A 16489-nucleotide genomic window follows, 5' to 3' on the forward strand; every position below is an offset into this window, starting at 1 on the left:
ACGTGCCTGTCAATGTTCAGCAATCATTATGAAACATGCCGATTCTTTGCAAAAAGATCATTGAAAAATGTTTGTATGGACACAGAATTCCTCAGCAAGCTGCATTGGATGAAGGAGACAGAGGCTTACACCTCTCTTTAGCAGAACCTTGGGATAGGGGAAAAACATCAATGACTAGCAAGAACTAAGAACCAAATTAGCTAAACTGCATATAGGGAGTGATGTTATCAAGGTACACCAAGTCACAGATGCTTGCTCAAGACAAGACATTTCACCAAATCTTGCCTTTGATGGTTCAGTGTCGCACTAGCATCCCCTGTTAGCAGAAGGCCTGAGTCACAATGGGTCCCTTTCAAGGAGTCTGTGGGACATGGTATATCCATAAAGAGGCCTGGAAAACTACTGCTCCATTCCCTTCGATAGCTCAGATGGTAGAGCGGAGGACTGTAGATGAAGCGGGACAGGTATCCTTAGGTCGCTGGTTCAATTCCGGCTCGAAGGAAGAGCTTTCACTTAAGGTGGGCTGACTGTCTTTTTTCTTTGGCAAATGGACCTTTGCCTTTCATTGGCTGAAAAAGCAAAAGAGGATCTTTGCGCTCTGCGGGCCACATGAATACAAAGGCATGGGGCTAGTGGCGCAATGGATAACGCATCTGACTACGGATCAGAAGATTCTAGGTTCGACTCCTAGCTAGCTCGGCTTTTGGTCACTTCCACATTGCTAAAATGAGCAATTAACCAACCCACACTGCAAATCATGAAAATCCCATAAGACACACTCAACAATCACCCTGTTTCTAGACCCAAAGCTTACCCTCACCTTGTCTTTCACAGAAAACATCTCATCTTCCGTCACATTCGAGTGCCTCTTTCGGCTTTTATGGCCACCATTTTGCACAATCTTTCAGACATCATATTTGCACAAGTGAGCTGTTATCTGATAATCTTCGCTATCTTGTTGCATGCGCCAAAATAATTTCACCAGAAGGTTGAACGTACTCAGCTGTAAACGCAATAGATGTGTCGTTCACATCTCATTGGATTAGTACCTTGTTTTTTTTTCTTCAAGGGCTCTGAAAGACTTTCATGCCTGGCTAGCTCAGTCGGTAGAGCATGAGACTCTTAATCTCAGGGTCGTGGGTTCGAGCCCCACGTCGGGCGATGACTTGACTGAAGCTGTCAGTATGATTTCAGTTAAGCTATTTGTTTGTTGTGCCATAGCACAAGTAAAATGGTGCTCTGGTCATCTTCCAAGCCCCCCCCTCCCCAACAATAAGCTTCAGTTACTCCACCAGGAATTGGTTGCTAAGAATCACTAAAGGTGTTTGATGATCCTTAAATGAGTAGTTCTTAACGTGCCTGTCAATGTTCAGCAATCATTATGAAACATGCCGATTCTTTGCAAAAAGATCATTGAAAAATGTTTGTATGGACACAGAATTCCTCAGCAAGCTGCATTGGATGAAGGAGACAGAGGCTTACACCTCTCTTTAGCAGAACCTTGGGATAGGGGAAAAACATCAATGACTAGCAAGAACTAAGAACCAAATTAGCTAAACTGCATATAGGGAGTGATGTTATCAAGGTACACCAAGTCACAGATGCTTGCTCAAGACAAGACATTTCACCAAATCTTGCCTTTGATGGTTCAGTGTCGCACTAGCATCCCCTGTTAGCAGAAGGCCTGAGTCACAATGGGTCCCTTTCAAGGAGTCTGTGGGACATGGTATATCCATAAAGAGGCCTGGAAAACTACTGCTCCATTCCCTTCGATAGCTCAGATGGTAGAGCGGAGGACTGTAGATGAAGCGGGACAGGTATCCTTAGGTCGCTGGTTCAATTCCGGCTCGAAGGAAGAGCTTTCACTTAAGGTGGGCTGACTGTCTTTTTTCTTTGGCAAATGGACCTTTGCCTTTCATTGGCTGAAAAAGCAAAAGAGGATCTTTGCGCTCTGCGGGCCACATGAATACAAACGCATGGGGCTAGTGGCGCCCCCGGCCGCTGGTTAGTCGAGCTCGATCTCGGTCATTCTTGGTTGTGATATCCAATCAAATCACTTACTTGCAACCAAGATTCGAACCTCTCCTCCAATAAGCTGTTCTCTAGCGTACGACATCTCGCCCAAGAGTAACCTAGAATTACCCAATCAGTTGCCACGATGAATTTCTGGGGCGATGACAAAGGACTAACCAATGAGATGCAAGAAGAGAGAAGAGCGCTTGAAGGAAAAAAAAAAAAAAAAAAAAAAAAGAGCGCTTCATTTGCATCTGCGAACATCGCTAAAAGTGTCGGAGCAAGATTTGATCCCGTTTTCAACGCTGATCACGACTTTTCACAGTAAGTACGGAGTTGTCATTGTGAAATTTAATTTTAAATGTTTGTGCGATCGTAATAACACGTTTTTGCTGATGGTATTACCTGTCGTACTCCGCTAGAAAGGTTGTTTTCCTTTGGTCATTTACAGTAAGTGTCCTCCATTGTTGTTGTTCAACCAGCGGGGTTTTTCCACTGACCGTGTAGTAAAATAACAAGTAAATCTTTTTTAATCGTCTGAAAGCTAGGCTAGCTGAAATGTGTAACCGAACTTTTAGCAAGCAGCGGTGTTTTTCACGTTGGTCATTTACTGTATTGAAAACGTCAGGCCAAAAATAAAATCAGAGCATCAGCTGCTCAAATATGAATAATAACCGGACTTTTTACGTGTCGATTGCTGCTTCTTTGTGTTTGTTATTTGCCTTTCGGCCGCATGTTTTACTAGCGAGTACTTTAACACATGCACACGAATACTTTTATTTGTTCAAAGTTATTTTTGTTGTTTTTATTATTAAACACAAGAAAAATTTATGAATGAATTATTTCGGGAATGAGTCAGACTGTTGTCCTCAAGCTTTGCAATATGTTATTTTCTTTTGTTGTGTTTAATGTTTAGAATAATAGTAATTAATAATAATAATAATTAATAATAATTTAAATTAATAACATTCCGCAAAAAACAAGCAATTGGTATTTAAGAACACACAAAAAAATCAAAGTAAGTAATACAAGTATCCATCCAATCAAATAAAACTGGATCAAAGCCTTCTGTAGCATTTTATTTTTTCATCTTGTGTTTGCACAGCTCATTTTATGGTTTACAATCTGCTTTTCTCATTTGATTCATTCAGCTTTTATGATGGAACCCAGATTCAGAAGACTGGCTAGTGGCATTCTGAATTTGTCAGACTCATCTGAAGCCTATTCCTATAAGAAGGCAAAAAAAGGAAAGCCATGGATGAAGCCCTTGTCCCCAGAAGCAGTACTGGAAAAGGCAACAAAGAACCTGCTGGATCATCAGGGAGATCTTTCCAACAGAAAGCATCTTCTTGGCTTCTTTGAGATCCAGTTTGGTATTTTCCAGGGCCAGACATTCAAATGGCTGCTGGAAAATGCTTTAGGTTATGCTGCCTACCTTGTTGCTGCTATGAAGAGAGATCCAACAGGGGGTAGTAAAGACACCAAGGATCATGCCAGCAACAAAGAAAGTTTCAGAGAATACATGGAAATGTTTCCATCTGCCAAAACTGCTGTGGCGATGAAAGAGGAGCAGTGGTCACGAGAGAAAACACAGCCTAGTTTGTCCAGCCAGCCGGGACCATCGATGGCATCCTCTTCTTCTCAGACTCCATCAACGTCTAATCCTTCTGCTGCAAGACCTCCCAGTTCACCATCACACCCCAAAACTCCTCAGCCCATCTCCACCGCGTCTCTCTCTTCCCTATTAGTGGGTAATTTGGCCAAGGACAAAAACATTGAGAAAGCTGTAAAAAGGCTGGCGTCCCCATTTAAAGTCAGACCCTGTAAGAAAACAATTCTCTTTTTTTCCAAACCCTGAGTTACATTAAATCTTATTGGCAGTGGATGTTAATGCTGTGTTGTTGTTGTTTTTCAGCTTTGATACATGCACGGCCACATTCCACATCCACAACTTTAAACAAGCCAGCTGGATCCCTTTCTTCCTCACCTGCGCTTGTAGGATCCCCCTTCACCCTCGAAGCCTCCCCCTCCTCCTCCTCCTCCTCCCTCCCAGTAGCAGGACCCTCTTCCCCACACCCAACTGTGGAAACCTCCATCAATCCTCCACAGACACCACCAGCCTTTGGCCCTAAAGCCAGTGAGGAGTTCTCCACCGCTGCAGGTCCAAAAACTCCCACCACATTTCTACCCGTGTCGAGTGAAGTGGACGACAGCACGCTTCTGGCAGAAGCACTCAGATGGGATAAATCTCACTCAGCAAGTATGTACATTTTATATAGAATTTTTTATGTATTTACTCAAGCATGCATTTAAAGAAAAAAAAAAACACACACACACACCACTGACACCAACATTTTTATTTATATATTTAAACAAAACCCTTTTGCATTTGCTCTGACTGAAAAAGCTTTAAGGTTTAAGTGTCCCCTGAAATTTTAAATTTTATCCATGCACAAATTCTATTAATAGACTTTTTACCTTCTCTTTTTCCTTTCAGCACAAAGAGTGTGTCTTCCAGCCGGCTGGCTCCACACACTGCCTGAGGTGGACCAGAGATGGATGTCCAAAGCTCTTTTCAAATGGACAGCGCAAGGACATCCTGAACTGGACTTCAGCAGGGTGGACAGACTGTGGTGGTATCCTCCACAATTCCCATTGCACGTCACCAATGTCCCTCAGCCCGAAGACTATTTTGGCAGCCCCCTCTTCCTTTGGATGCCCCGAAAACTCTGGCAAGTCAAGCTGACATGTCCTCATTCAGATTGCCACAAAGGGCTTCTGACCTCATCTGGTGTTCATCAGAAGATCAGGCAAGTTATTTCTCTGGACATAACTTACTTTGTGGCATCTGAATATTTAGTTTGCAAATATGCAAAAGAAAGGTCATCAGCTGGAGCCATGCCATCGTCTCCCAGCTGGATGTGGGGCACAGGGGGCAGTTTCCCTGCATCCTCACATCCAAGCTTGCCTGTGACCTGAGGGTGGTCACTTTGATGCGCCAGAGGGGTCTGGGAAACAGCAGCAGCCAGATTAGGAAGAAGGTGCAGGAGAGTCATTCAGAAGTGTGGCTGAAGAAGACTGTCCAGTACCTGACGGACTGTAAACAAGTCAAAGGGGCTGTTGAAAAGGGTCTCATAAGACCAGTCACGTTTTCACCTCCCCCTCCAATGCCTACTGTTCCAAAGCACAGGTGGATGATGCAGGTCTACGCCCAAGATGTTCTCCAGAGGCTGACTGAGGTCAAGGCCTCAGTGACATCAACTTATGGACGCATCTTGAAGCTGGACTCCACCAAGAAAGTGGCTCGGAAACTGGCTGGAAGGGGTTTTGGAACAGCGACCTGGGCAACAAATGTTGGCAATGAGCACGGCCAAATAATAATGTCTGTGCTCACTGCTAGCGAAGGTTTTGGCTTGGGGCCAATGATCGAAGGGCTAATAAGGAGATATGCAGTGGCTGGGGTACCTCCCCCTGAAGTGCTTTACGTCGACAGAGACTGCTGTGGAAACACGCTTCTTCGGCGAATGTTCCAGAAGTGGAAAGACCTTCACATCCGCCTGGACATATGGCACTTCATGAGAAGGTTTTCGGTGGGCTGCACCACGGATTCACACCAGCTGTATGCATCCTTCATGAGGCGCCTCAGCCACTGTCTCTTTATGTGGGATGAGGAAGATCTGACAGCCCTCAAGATCGCAAAGCGCTCCGAACTTTCTGCCAGGCTCACCAATCCCTCAGATGCTGACGTGCTGCGGTCCATTAGCCGCAGTGAGTTAGCCCTGCACTGCAGGAGAACGACACGTGGCTCTCAGGAGACTCTGGCTCTCATCAAAAGCCTCATCCAAGCTTTTGATGGGGACAATGGCCGCGACACTCTGGGGGTCCCTCTGATCAACTCGGAACGCATGGCTGGCATTTTAGCTGCTCAGGCAAAACATGTGGCCTGCATCCAGGACCCCCCAGGCATCCAGCTGTACACCAGGACGGGAACAATCCTGAAAGGAGGACATCGTTTGCCCACATACCGCTGTGCCAGAGGTTCAACATCCCTTGAATCTTTTCATCTTCACCTGAATAGGTTCATCCCTGGTAAGTTGTTCTTTTATCTTTCCTTGAAACACAAAAATCCTAAAATATTGTAAAAAATATAGAAAGCCATATGTATTTATGCATGGAAACGTGTGTTTTGTTTTTTCCATGGATACTACAGGCACCCTGGCAAGTGATGTCTTCTTCCAGGCCTACCTGTTAGATGGGCTGGCCAGGTGGAATGAAGACCGCGCTGTAGCCGCCACATCAGACAAGCAGCAGCAGCCATGCTCCTACGACCATCTCCTGCGGCATGCTGCTAACAGTTTGTCTGAGGAGGTCCTTGGCCAGGAAATTGTTCCCTATACTGGGCCAAGGAAATACACAGGTATGCACACTTTTTTTGAAAAGAACTTCAAAACCTTTTTTCTTCTTCTAATGAGTGCTTTGCCTTTTACAGGTGAACTTCTAGGGGTGGAGTACCTTTACCAGCAAACTGGTAAAGTTCTCCAAGATTACAGACAGGCTGTTGAAGAGTCTGAGACAATGGACATGGAGATTGAAGACAGCTTCAATGAACCCGAAGAGTTTGAAGACTTCACTGTGGCCACTTTGGAGCCAGTGAGGACCTTCACAGTCTCTTCAACGTCATCCTTGGCACCCACCAGCAGTCTGTCAGCTCCAGACCCTCAGCCTGGCCCCTCTTGGTCTCCTCCTCCTCCTGAGGGTCCTTCAACGAGTGCGACACACTCAGCGCCTGGACCTACATCACCATCTCCCTCTTCATCACCTTCCGCCACCACCTCTGTTCCCCCTTGTGTCTTATCCCCCGCTGAACAGAGCAGTGAGTTTAGTTCAACTTTTCTATTGAAAAAAGAAAAAGTAAAGTAGTATGTATGTTTTTTATTTATTTACCGGTATTTTGTTTTGCAAATGGGAAAAAGGTCTAGGAGTGCTTTCATTATAAGGATTTATCATGTTACTGTTTATTAAGGGATTTGCTTTTTTCTTTTACAGCCTCCAAAACAGATCTGCCAGCAACCCCTCAACAGTTGGACTCTTCATGTGACGTAAGACTAAGTTCTTTTCAAAAGCATAAATGTCTTTTTTCTTTTAATTTGATTCACTAATTGTTGTTCTTGTTTTATAGGATTCTGTCGGCCCTGACAACGTGGAGGGTTATGGGGCCGTGCAGGAGCTGGCTGATTTCTTGGTCGGCCTCCGGCACAATAACCTTGTGGTGACTGCAGAGGAGTCAAACCGGATCGTTTCCCTGTGGCAGTCATTGGGGGATTATGACAAACAAAAAACGGTTTACTCCCAGCGTCACCAAGCCCACCTGAAGCAGGGTAGATTTAGAGCAACCAAAAAAATTGTAGCCCCCGGCGTCGAAAGCACAAAAAGGTGAGTAGACAAAAAACACACAAGAGCTGAGCCACCAAAAGAAGTGACACAAAACAAAATGTTTGGTTTTAAAATAACACTTTAAATCATATATCCTTGTTTTTTTGTCCTTACTTTTCCCCTTCTTTTTTCATTCAGGTGTTTTATCGGGGCTCACAGTCCTGCACAGTGGCCAGACTGCAACCGAGTGTCAGAGGCCATCTTTGTGAGACTCTGTGCCTTGTACCCAAACGCCGTCCGATGCGAAGGGAAGAAGGTTTCTCGGTTCACTATGGTGGTGCGAATGTACAGGACGATTAGAGAGTGTGTCGTCTCAAATGCCAGAATTATGAGTGAGACCACCATCCAGCTCCCAGAAGTAAATGCTGCTACAGTCACACAATGGTAAGTAAATTAGAATGATTTTAATACATGACATTTTCAGTCTTTATGAATACATTTTCAACAACATCAAACAGAAAAATATAAGAAGCTGTATCCTCCAGAATGCATAGAGGAAAATCAAAACAGTTTAATCAAAAAATAGGATCAAACAATAGTAGGGGGGGCTTTTTCATTTGTCTTGCATCTTATAAACACAAAGGCAGCTGGAGCTGTTACCCTGTTTTGATTCTATTGTTGAACCTTTTCGTTTTGCACATATTTACAGGTACAGCAGGCGGTGCCGGGCACAAGAAAAACTAATTTTAAACCAGGGCATCCCACAACCTGCTGCTTCCATGGCAGCTACAGAAAAACTTCCAGATCCACTCCAGAAAGGAACACCTTTACAGATGGGGACCTCAGCTCAGCCGCACATTTTTGTGCTTCCGCCCAACACTGCTGGGGAGGCAAAACCACAGCTGCAGGCACTAGCACCCCAATTGAGTTCTACACCCTTCATCATCCCATCAGGATCCACCTCACAGGTTTTGGTTCCTCCCGTTTTAAATGTCCCATTCAGTTTTGTCCTGCCTCCTCCTCCTGCCGTGCCGATCATACTTGCTGTGCCGCCATCACCTCAGCCTCTTTCCAGCACGCCATACACGACACAACAATACCGAAAGAGGAAAATGGAAGCAGAAAAAATGGGTATTATGAAAAGGAAATACATTAAAAAAACAGAAACCATTACTTGCAGCAAATGCGGTGGAAACAGACAGCCACCATCCCACCGTCAGTACTTTGGGAACTGGTTTTGTGAAGCAACAGAGACTCAGTCATTTGACAATTGGAGGGCTGAGCTACAGAAGCGTGGGTATGGGAAAAAAAAGGGAGGAAATGACCCACCACCACCAGCACCACCACTTTAAACAAAAAGCAGTCCTTGCACAGAAAAACTTGCACATCCAAAGCACCTAATGTTTTATACTGGTTTATATAATTTTTTAAACATTGTAATGACACCATCTTTTATATATGTTTTCTATAATATTTTGTTGGTGTTTTCTGTAAGAATTATTGTGTTTTTTAAGCTTCAAGTTGTCTTTCTTGTTTAAAAGGACCACCACCAACACCACCACAAACAGAGCAGTCCTTGCACAGAAAAATCTGCACATCCAAAGCACCTATTGTTTTATATCGGTTTATTTTTGTGCTTTTCTATATAGATTTTGTTTTTTCTAAAGTTAAACATTGTAATGATGATACCATCTTTTATATATTTTTTCTATAATATTTTGTTGGTGTTTTCTGTAAGAATTATTGTGTTTTTTATGCTTTGAGTTGTATTTGTCATTTAAATTTGCTATTTAAATATTTCAGTATTTGATCAAAATATAATAATTGAATTTTTGGATAGAAACTGTCATATGGATGCCATTTACGGAGGTATTTGCATTAAAGAACTTTTACATGAGCACTTGAGTATTTTAATTTGTGTTCATCTTTTAAATCAACAGTCAGATTTTAGAAGATTGTGAATACATTACATCTGTAGTTGTTTTTACACAAATAATTATATTGTTATGCTGCTGTAGTACATTAATTCATTTTGTTCAATTCATTTTGTTTCAAGATTCAAAGCAAACTTTATTGTCAATCTTTATAATGTTTTCAAATACATTTAAATTCATTTTCTCTTCAAACTCCAGTCTAAAGGAATCTAACTTCAAATTACAGAATGAAATGACCAACAAATAAGGTGAATATAAATATAAAAAAATAAAGTCACTGTTACAATAAGGTGAAAAAAAAATCTTAATTTTTCATATAGTTTATAATTCCATTATTAATTTCATATAGTTTAGAACTCTATTATTAACAAATCTCATTTGCTATGAGGCCTGGCAAACTTGGCAGAAGAGGTTAAGAAAGCCACGAGGCCAAAAAAAAAACAGTTCGAACGCGTCCGGTGCGGGGCTCGAACCCGCGGCCTCTGCATGCGTTCGTCCAAAACTTGAAAACTTTACCTCATCTGATGGGCGCAGTCCTTGGCGCAATGGATAACGCATCTGACTACGGATCAGAAGATTCTAGGTTCAACTCCTAGCTAGCTCGGCTTTTGGTCACTTCCACATTGCTAAAATGAGCAATTAGCCAACCCACACTGCAAATCATGAAAATCCCATAAGACACACTCAACAATCACCCTGTTTCTAGACCCAAAGCTTACCCTCACCTTGTCTTTCACAGAAAACATCTCATCTTCCGTCACATTCGAGTGCCTCTTTCGGCTTTTATGGCCACCATTTTGCACAATCTTTCAGACATCATATTTGCACAAGTGAGCTGTTATCTGATAATCTTCGCTATCTTGTTGCATGCGCCAAAATAATTTCACCAGAAGGTTGAACGTACTCAGCTGTAAACGCAATAGATGTGTCGTTCACATCTCATTGGATTAGTACCTTGTTTTTTTTTCTTCAAGGGCTCTGAAAGACTTTCATGCCTGGCTAGCTCAGTCGGTAGAGCATGAGACTCTTAATCTCAGGGTCGTGGGTTCGAGCCCCACGTCGGGCGATGACTTGACTGAAGCTGTCAGTATGATTTCAGTTAAGCTATTTGTTTGTTGTGCCATTGCACAAGTAAAATGGTGCTCTGGTCATCTTCCAAGCCCCCCCCCCTCCCCAACAATAAGCTTCAGTTACTCCACCAGGAATTGGTTGCTAAGAATCACTAAAGGTGTTTGATGATCCTTAAATGAGTAGTTCTTAACGTGCCTGTCAATGTTCAGCAATCATTATGAAACATGCCGATTCTTTGCAAAAAGATCATTGAAAAATGTTTGTATGGACACAGAATTCCTCAGCAAGCTGCATTGGATGAAGGAGACAGAGGCTTACACCTCTCTTTAGCAGAACCGTGGGATAGGGGAAAAACATCAATGACTAGCAAGAACTAAGAACCAAATTAGCTAAACTGCATATAGGGAGTGATGTTATCAAGGTACACCAAGTCACAGATGCTTGCTCAAGACAAGACATTTCACCAAATCTTGCCTTTGATGGTTCAGTGTCGCACTAGCATCCCCTGTTAGCAGAAGGCCTGAGTCACAATGGGTCCCTTTCAAGGAGTCTGTGGGACATGGTATATCCATAAAGAGGCCTGGAAAACTACTGCTCCATTCCCTTCGATAGCTCAGATGGTAGAGCGGAGGACTGTAGATGAAGCGGGACAGGTATCCTTAGGTCGCTGGTTCAATTCCGGCTCGAAGGAAGAGCTTTCACTTAAGGTGGGCTGACTGTCTTTTTTCTTTGGCAAATGGACCTTTGCCTTTCATTGGCTGAAAAAGCAAAAGAGGATCTTTGCGCTCTGCGGGCCACATGAATACAAACGCATGGGGCTAGTGGCGCAATGGATAATGCATCTGACTACGGATCAGAAGATTCTAGGTTCGACTCCTAGCTAGCTCAGCTTTTGGTCACTTCCACATTGCTAAAATGAGCAATTAGCCAACCCACACTGCAAATCATGAAAATCCCATAAGACACACTCAACAATCACCCTGTTTCTAGACCCAAAGCTTACCCTCACCTTGTCTTTCACAGAAAACATCTCATCTTCCGTCACATTCGAGTGCCTCTTTCGGCTTTTATGGCCACCATTTTGCACAATCTTTCAGACATCATATTTGCACAAGTGAGCTGTTATCTGATAATCTTCGCTATCTTGTTGCATGCGCCAAAATAATTTCACCAGAAGGTTGAACGTACTCAGCTGTAAACGCAATAGATGTGTCGTTCACATCTCATTGGATTAGTACCTTGTTTTTTTTTCTTCAAGGGCTCTGAAAGACTTTCATGCCTGGCTAGCTCAGTCGGTAGAGCATGAGACTCTTAAACTCAGGGTCGTGGGTTCGAGCCCCACGTCGGGCGATGACTTGACTGAAGCTGTCAGTATGATTTCAGTTAAGCTATTTGTTTGTTGTGCCATTGCACAAGTAAAATGGTGCTCTGGTCATCTTCCAAGCCCCCCCCCTCCCCAACAATAAGCTTCAGTTACTCCACCAGGAATTGGTTGCTAAGAATCACTAAAGGTGTTTGATGATCCTTAAATGAGTAGTTCTTAACGTGCCTGTCAATGTTCAGCAATCATTATGAAACATGCCGATTCTTTGCAAAAAGATCATTGAAAAATGTTTGTATGGACACAGAATTCCTCAGCAAGCTGCATTGGATGAAGGAGACAGAGGCTTACACCTCTCTTTAGCAGAACCTTGGGATAGGGGAAAAACATCAATGACTAGCAAGAACTAAGAACCAAATTAGCTAAACTGCATATAGGGAGTGATGTTATCAAGGTACACCAAGTCACAGATGCTTGCTCAAGACAAGACATTTCACCAAATCTTGCCTTTGATGGTTCAGTGTCGCACTAGCATCCCCTGTTAGCAGAAGGCCTGAGTCACAATGGGTCCCTTTCAAGGAGTCTGTGGGACATGGTATATCCATAAAGAGGCCTGGAAAACTACTGCTCCATTCCCTTCGATAGCTCACATGGTAGAGCGGAGGACTGTAGATGAAGCGGGACAGGTATCCTTAGGTCGCTGGTTCAATTCCGGCTCGAAGGAAGAGCTTTCACTTAAGGTGGGCTGACTGTCTTTTTTCTTTGGCAAATGGACCTTTGCCTTTCATTGGCTGAAAAAGCAAAAGAGGATCTTTGCGCTCTGCGGGCCACGTGAATACAAACGCATGGGGCTAGTGGCGCAATGGATAACGCATCTGACTACGGATCAGAAGATTCTAGGTTCGACTCCTAGCTAGCTCGGCTTTTGGTCACTTCCACATTGCTAAAATGAGCAATTAGCCAACCCACACTGCAAATCATGAAAATCCCATAAGACACACTCAACAATCACCCTGTTTCTAGACCCAAAGCTTACCCTCACCTTGTCTTTCACAGAAAAGATCTCATCTTCCGTCACATTCGAGTGCCTCTTTCGGCTTTTATGGCCACCATTTTGCACAATCTTTCAGACATCATATTTCCACAAGTGAGCTGTTATCTGATAATCTTCGCTATCTTGTTGCATGCGCCAAAACAATTTCACCAGAAGGTTGAATGTACTCAGCTGTAAACGCAATAGATGTGTCGTTCACATCTCATTGGATTAGTACCTTCTTTTTTTTTCTTCAAGGGCTCTGAAAGACTTTCATGCCTGGCTAGCTCAGTCGGTAGAGCATGAGACTCTTAATCTCAGGGTCGTGGGTTCGAGCCCCACGTCGGGCGATGACTTGACTGAAGCTGTCAGTATGATTTCAGTTAAGCTATTTGTTTGTTGTGCCATTGCACAAGTAAAATGGTGCTCTTGTCATCCTCCAGGCCCCCCCCCCAATAAGCTTCAGTTACTCCACCAGGAATTGGTTGCTAAGAATCACTAAAGGTGTTTGATGATCCTTAAATGAGTAGTTCTTAACGTGCCTGTCAATGTTCAGCAATCATTATGAAACATGCCGATTCTTTGCAAAAAGATCATTGAAAAATGTTTGTATGGACACAGAATTCCTCAGCAAGCTGCATTGGATGAAGGAGACAGAGGCTTACACCTCTCTTTAGCAGAACCTTGGGATAGGGGAAAAACATCAATGACTAGCAAGAACTAAGAACCAAATTAGCTAAACTGCATATAGGGAGTGATGTTATCAAGGTACACCAAGTCACAGATGCTTGCTCAAGACAAGACATTTCACCAAATCTTGCCTTTGATGGTTCAGTGTCGCACTAGCATCCCCTGTTAGCAGAAGGCCTGAGTCACAATGGGTCCCTTTCAAGGAGTCTGTGGGACATGGTATATCCATAAAGAGGCCTGGAAAACTACTGCTCCATTCCCTTCGATAGCTCACATGGTAGAGCGGAGGACTGTAGATGAAGCGGGACAGGTATCCTTAGGTCGCTGGTTCAATTCCGGCTCGAAGGAAGAGCTTTCACTTAAGGTGGGCTGACTGTCTTTTTTCTTTGGCAAATGGACCTTTGCCTTTCATTGGCTGAAAAAGCAAAAGAGGATCTTTGCGCTCTGCGGGCCACGTGAATACAAACGCATGGGGCTAGTGGCGCAATGGATAACGCATCTGACTACGGATCAGAAGATTTTAGGTTCGACTCCTAGCTAGCTCGGCTTTTGGTCACTTCCACATTGCTAAAATGAGCAATTAGCCAACCCACACTGCAAATCATGAAAATCCCATAAGACACACTCAACAATCACCCTGTTTCTAGACCCAAAGCTTACCCTCACCTTGTCTTTCACAGAAAAGATCTCATCTTCCGTCACATTCGAGTGCCTCTTTCGGCTTTTATGGCCACCATTTTGCACAATCTTTCAGACATCATATTTGCACAAGTGAGCTGTTATCTGATAATCTTCGCTATCTTGTTGCATGCGCCAAAACAATTTCACCAGAAGGTTGAATGTACTCAGCTGTAAACGCAATAGATGTGTCGTTCACATCTCATTGGATTAGTACCTTGTTTTTTTTTCTTCAAGGGCTCTGAAAGACTTTCATGCCTGGCTAGCTCAGTCGGTAGAGCATGAGACTCTTAATCTCAGGGTCGTGGGTTCGAGCCCCACGTCGGGCGATGACTTGACTGAAGCTGTCAGTATGATTTCAGTTAAGCTATTTGTTTGTTGTGCCATTGCACAAGTAAAATGGTGCTCTGGTCATCCTCCAAGCCCCCCCCCCACAATAAGCTTCAGTTACTCCACCAGGAATTGGTTGCTAAGAATCACTAAAGGTGTTTGATGATCCTTAAATGAGTAGTTCTTAACGTGCCTATCAATGTTCAGCAATCATTATGAAACATGCCGATTCTTTGCAAAAAGATCATTGAAAAATGTTTGTATGGACACAGAATTCCTCAGCAAGCTGCATTGGATGAAGGAGACAGAGGCTTACACCTCTCTTTAGCAGAACCTTGGGATAGGGGAAAAACATCAATGACTAGCAAGAACTAAGAACCAAATTAGCTAAACTGCATATAGGGAGTGATGTTATCAAGGTACACCAAGTCACAGATGCTTGCTCAAGACAAGACATTTCACCAAATCTTGCCTTTGATGGTTCAGTGTCGCACTAGCATCCCCTGTTAGCAGAAGGCCTGAGTCACAATGGGTCCCTTTCAAGGAGTCTGTGGGACATGGTATATCCATAAAGAGGCCTGAAAAACTACTGCTCCATTCCCTTCGATAGCTCAGATGGTAGAGCGGAAGACTGTAGATGAAGCGGGACAGGTATCCTTAGGTCGCTGGTTCAATTCCGGCTCGAAGGAAGAGCTTTCACTTAAGGTGGGCTGACTGTCTTTTTTCTTTGGCAAATGGACCTTTGCCTTTCATTTGCTGAAAAAGCAAAAGAGGATCTTTGCGCTCTGCGGGCCACATGAATACAAAGGCATGGGGCTAGTGGCGCAATGGATAATGCATCTGACTACGGATCAGAAGATTCTAGGTTCGACTCCTAGCTAGCTCGGCTTTTGGTCACTTCCACATTGCTAAAATGAGCAATTAACCAACCCACACTGCAAATCATGAAAATCCCATAAGACACACTCAACAATCACCCTGTTTCTAGACCCAAAGCTTACCCTCACCTTGTCTTTCACAGAAAACATCTCATCTTCCGTCACATTCGAGTGCCTCTTTCGGCTTTTATGGCCACCATTTTGCACAATCTTTCAGACATCATATTTGCACAAGTGAGCTGTTATCTGATAATCTTCGCTATCTTGTTGCATGCGCCAAAATAATTTCACCAGAAGGTTGAACGTACTCAGCTGTAAACGCAATAGATGTGTCGTTCACATCTCATTGGATTAGTACCTTGTTTTTTTTTCTTCAAGGGCTCTGAAAGACTTTCATGCCTGGCTAGCTCAGTCGGTAGAGCATGAGACTCTTAATCTCAGGGTCGTGGGTTCGAGCCCCACGTCGGGCGATGACTTGACTGAAGCTGTCAGTATGATTTCAGTTAAGCTATTTGTTTGTTGTGCCATAGCACAAGTAAAATGGTGCTCTGGTCATCTTCCAAGCCCCCCCCTCCCCAACAATAAGCTTCAGTTACTCCACCAGGAATTGGTTGCTAAGAATCACTAAAGGTGTTTGATGATCCTTAAATGAGTAGTTCTTAACGTGCCTGTCAATGTTCAGCAATCATTATGAAACATGCCGATTCTTTGCAAAAAGATCATTGAAAAATGTTTGTATGGACACAGAATTCCTCAGCAAGCTGCATTGGATGAAGGAGACAGAGGCTTACACCTCTCTTTAGCAGAACCTTGGGATAGGGGAAAAACATCAATGACTAGCAAGAACTAAGAACCAAATTAGCTAAACTGCATATAGGGAGTGATGTTATCAAGGTACACCAAGTCACAGATGCTTGCTCAAGACAAGACATTTCACCAAATCTTGCCTTTGATGGTTCAGTGTCGCACTAGCATCCCCTGTTAGCAGAAGGCCTGAGTCACAATGGGTCCCTTTCAAGGAGTCTGTGGGACATGGTATATCCATAAAGAGGCCTGGAAAACTACTGCTCCATTCCCTTCGATAGCTCACATGGTAGAGCGGAGGACTGTAGATGAAGCGGGACAGGTATCCTTAGGTCGCTGGTTCAATTCCGGCTCGAAGGAAGAG

The 16489-nt window shown here is 43.6% G+C and overlaps 1 protein-coding gene and 17 non-coding genes across 18 annotated transcripts; all 18 read left to right on the forward strand.

The window, feature by feature from the left end:
- The first annotated feature begins 413 nt into the window (after positions 1–413).
- On the forward strand, positions 414–502 carry trnay-gua (transfer RNA tyrosine (anticodon GUA)). Its single transcript is given in 2 exon segments — positions 414–450; positions 467–502. It is a non-coding gene; the product is annotated as a tRNA-Tyr (tRNA).
- A 124-nt stretch (positions 503–626) lies between these two features.
- On the forward strand, positions 627–699 carry trnar-acg (transfer RNA arginine (anticodon ACG)). Its single transcript has one exon. It is a non-coding gene; the product is annotated as a tRNA-Arg (tRNA).
- A 389-nt stretch (positions 700–1088) lies between these two features.
- On the forward strand, positions 1089–1161 carry trnak-cuu (transfer RNA lysine (anticodon CUU)). Its single transcript has one exon. It is a non-coding gene; the product is annotated as a tRNA-Lys (tRNA).
- A 605-nt stretch (positions 1162–1766) lies between these two features.
- Positions 1767–1855, forward strand: trnay-gua (transfer RNA tyrosine (anticodon GUA)). The gene is given in 2 exon segments: positions 1767–1803; positions 1820–1855. It is a non-coding gene; the product is annotated as a tRNA-Tyr (tRNA).
- Positions 1856–3271: 1416 nt separating this feature from the next.
- LOC110014613 (uncharacterized) lies at positions 3272–8376 on the forward strand. Its single transcript, XM_078949212.1, has 10 exons — positions 3272–3611; positions 4013–4273; positions 4511–4745; positions 4874–6102; positions 6224–6886; positions 7060–7112; positions 7193–7446; positions 7585–7830; positions 8096–8276; positions 8341–8376. The coding sequence occupies exons 1-10, from the start codon at positions 3272–3274 to the stop codon at positions 8374–8376; spliced, it is 3498 nt and encodes a 1165-aa protein (XP_078805338.1).
- Positions 8377–10313: 1937 nt separating this feature from the next.
- trnak-cuu (transfer RNA lysine (anticodon CUU)) lies at positions 10314–10386 on the forward strand. The gene has a single exon. It is a non-coding gene; the product is annotated as a tRNA-Lys (tRNA).
- A 607-nt stretch (positions 10387–10993) lies between these two features.
- Positions 10994–11082, forward strand: trnay-gua (transfer RNA tyrosine (anticodon GUA)). Its single transcript is given in 2 exon segments — positions 10994–11030; positions 11047–11082. It is a non-coding gene; the product is annotated as a tRNA-Tyr (tRNA).
- Positions 11083–11206: 124 nt separating this feature from the next.
- Positions 11207–11279, forward strand: trnar-acg (transfer RNA arginine (anticodon ACG)). The gene has a single exon. It is a non-coding gene; the product is annotated as a tRNA-Arg (tRNA).
- Positions 11280–11668: 389 nt separating this feature from the next.
- trnak-cuu (transfer RNA lysine (anticodon CUU)) lies at positions 11669–11741 on the forward strand. Its single transcript has one exon. It is a non-coding gene; the product is annotated as a tRNA-Lys (tRNA).
- A 606-nt stretch (positions 11742–12347) lies between these two features.
- Positions 12348–12436, forward strand: trnay-gua (transfer RNA tyrosine (anticodon GUA)). The gene is given in 2 exon segments: positions 12348–12384; positions 12401–12436. It is a non-coding gene; the product is annotated as a tRNA-Tyr (tRNA).
- Positions 12437–12560: 124 nt separating this feature from the next.
- On the forward strand, positions 12561–12633 carry trnar-acg (transfer RNA arginine (anticodon ACG)). Its single transcript has one exon. It is a non-coding gene; the product is annotated as a tRNA-Arg (tRNA).
- A 389-nt stretch (positions 12634–13022) lies between these two features.
- trnak-cuu (transfer RNA lysine (anticodon CUU)) lies at positions 13023–13095 on the forward strand. The gene has a single exon. It is a non-coding gene; the product is annotated as a tRNA-Lys (tRNA).
- A 599-nt stretch (positions 13096–13694) lies between these two features.
- trnay-gua (transfer RNA tyrosine (anticodon GUA)) lies at positions 13695–13783 on the forward strand. The gene is given in 2 exon segments: positions 13695–13731; positions 13748–13783. It is a non-coding gene; the product is annotated as a tRNA-Tyr (tRNA).
- Positions 13784–13907: 124 nt separating this feature from the next.
- Positions 13908–13980, forward strand: trnar-acg (transfer RNA arginine (anticodon ACG)). The gene has a single exon. It is a non-coding gene; the product is annotated as a tRNA-Arg (tRNA).
- A 389-nt stretch (positions 13981–14369) lies between these two features.
- Positions 14370–14442, forward strand: trnak-cuu (transfer RNA lysine (anticodon CUU)). Its single transcript has one exon. It is a non-coding gene; the product is annotated as a tRNA-Lys (tRNA).
- Positions 14443–15256: 814 nt separating this feature from the next.
- On the forward strand, positions 15257–15329 carry trnar-acg (transfer RNA arginine (anticodon ACG)). Its single transcript has one exon. It is a non-coding gene; the product is annotated as a tRNA-Arg (tRNA).
- A 389-nt stretch (positions 15330–15718) lies between these two features.
- trnak-cuu (transfer RNA lysine (anticodon CUU)) lies at positions 15719–15791 on the forward strand. Its single transcript has one exon. It is a non-coding gene; the product is annotated as a tRNA-Lys (tRNA).
- A 605-nt stretch (positions 15792–16396) lies between these two features.
- trnay-gua (transfer RNA tyrosine (anticodon GUA)) lies at positions 16397–16485 on the forward strand. The gene is given in 2 exon segments: positions 16397–16433; positions 16450–16485. It is a non-coding gene; the product is annotated as a tRNA-Tyr (tRNA).
- Positions 16486–16489: the final 4 nt, after the last annotated feature.

This window comes from Oryzias latipes, chromosome 6, assembly GCF_053564925.1.
Source record: "Oryzias latipes strain Hd-rR chromosome 6, Olatipes_Hd-rR_3.1".
NCBI lineage: Eukaryota > Metazoa > Chordata > Actinopteri > Beloniformes > Adrianichthyidae > Oryzias > Oryzias latipes.

Excerpts from the sequence above, each read along its gene's own strand:
- LOC110014613 (XM_078949212.1), top strand. The coding sequence starts at position 3,272 with ATGAAGCCCTTGTCCCCAGAAGCAGTACTGGAAAAGGCAACAAAGAAC. Across the intron at positions 3,612-4,012 it reads ACGAGAGAAAACACAGCCTA|GATCCCCCTTCACCCTCGAA; the intron begins GTTTGTCCAGCC and ends CTGCGCTTGTAG. Across the intron at positions 7,113-7,192 it reads AGTTGGACTCTTCATGTGAC|GATTCTGTCGGCCCTGACAA; the intron begins GTAAGACTAAGT and ends CTTGTTTTATAG.